This window comes from Myotis brandtii, unplaced genomic scaffold (assembly GCF_000412655.1).
Source record: "Myotis brandtii unplaced genomic scaffold, ASM41265v1 scaffold191, whole genome shotgun sequence".
In the NCBI taxonomy this organism is placed as follows: domain Eukaryota; kingdom Metazoa; phylum Chordata; class Mammalia; order Chiroptera; family Vespertilionidae; genus Myotis; species Myotis brandtii.
Genome location: NW_005357115.1, coordinates 3,173,678 through 3,174,893, shown reverse-complemented (window position 1 = coordinate 3,174,893; position 1,216 = coordinate 3,173,678). Strand labels below are relative to the sequence as shown.

The 1,216-nt window shown below is 57.4% G+C and overlaps 1 protein-coding gene across 1 annotated transcript in view; it reads right to left on the bottom strand.

Moving 5' to 3' along the window:
• The window catches only part of PKDCC (protein kinase domain containing, cytoplasmic), a 5,495-nt gene that overhangs the window by 2,595 nt on the left and 1,684 nt on the right, over window positions 1-1,216 (bottom strand). The window contains exons 4-5 of the mRNA XM_005864836.2: window positions 823-902; window positions 459-566 (exon numbers count right to left, since the gene is read on the bottom strand). Of these exons, the coding sequence (XP_005864898.1) occupies window positions 459-566; window positions 823-902 (188 nt within the window). The remainder of the gene's footprint in view (window positions 1-458; window positions 567-822; window positions 903-1,216) is intronic.

Here is a 1,216-nt window from a genome sequence, read left to right as displayed (position 1 = left end):
TCCTAGCCCCAGAAGTGTAGAGGAAGGAAAGAGAAGCAAACATATGCCGTCTTCCAGCTGTGGAATAGGAACTGGGTTAATTGCTTTCACACACTTCACCTGGTATTTACGCCCATAAGAATTTTGTGAGGCAGGTAATACTGAACCCAATTCATAGATGAGGAAAGTGAAGCTCAAGTGTACCTTGCCCACAGTCACACAGACAGTACACAGCGCAGTTTGGAGCCACCCAGAGGAGGGGTGTCAGTGCCAACCCCCCCTGGTTTAAGGTCAAGTTATAGTTCTAGTTCAGCCAGAGATGAGGCCTCCAAGTGAAGGCTACCTAGCCAGCAGCCTGTATATCACACCAAGTAAGCCTTAGAGGGGGCAGGAGCTACTTAGTCCAATTAGGGAGACGGGTCCCCCTCCCACCTGTTTACCACCTCCCCAGCCCCTGGATCCCTGCAGGGGCTACTCACCAGCTCTGCTGTCTGCGGTGGAGTTCTGCAGATACTGCCCGCTCCGGTACAGGTGCAGCACCTTCTCCAGCTGGGCCAGCGTCTCGTCCACCCCCCACGTGAGTTCTCCTGCAGGGCACAGGGTGGCTATGAGAGGGGGCGTGGGCTCCTGCTTCTCCCCAGGTAGGCAGGCAGCTGCCTTTCCCTCTCTCCCTCTGGAGCCTGGGCCCAGAGGACTGGTGGGCTGGGGAGGAGGTTCGCCACAGAATGCCACTTTGGGAGATGATGGTTTCTGGACCAGGGGCTGCCCTGGGTCATTCTTGTCCCCATACCTGCTGGGGGAGGGGCAGGGTGACGGGAAGCAGATGGGCCCTGGAGAGCTCACCTGTGGCATTGACAATACTGTCCAGCAGAGGCCGTAGTGAGGGTGGGGCACTGTGGGGAAGGAGGTATGTGAAGAAAAACCTGGAGCAGAGAGAAACCAGGGCCTCAGTGGTCCAGCCTTTGGAGACACATCCTTCCTCTACGCCAGCTTGGGATAGAATCCCGATTATCTCTAGGGAGCCGGCCTCCCCGGGCCTACCAATGAGGCACCTCCGCAGACTGTACATGGAGTCTACTCAGACTCAGGGTTGGGGTCTGGGCACAGGCTAAGGCCACAACAGACCTAGCAAACAAGTCTGGAGTCAGTCTTCCCCACCCCTCAGCCCCACATTACCCTGACTGACCAGTGTCAAAGCAGCTCCCTGGCTGGGGCCGAGGGAAGAGCTTCCAGAGGT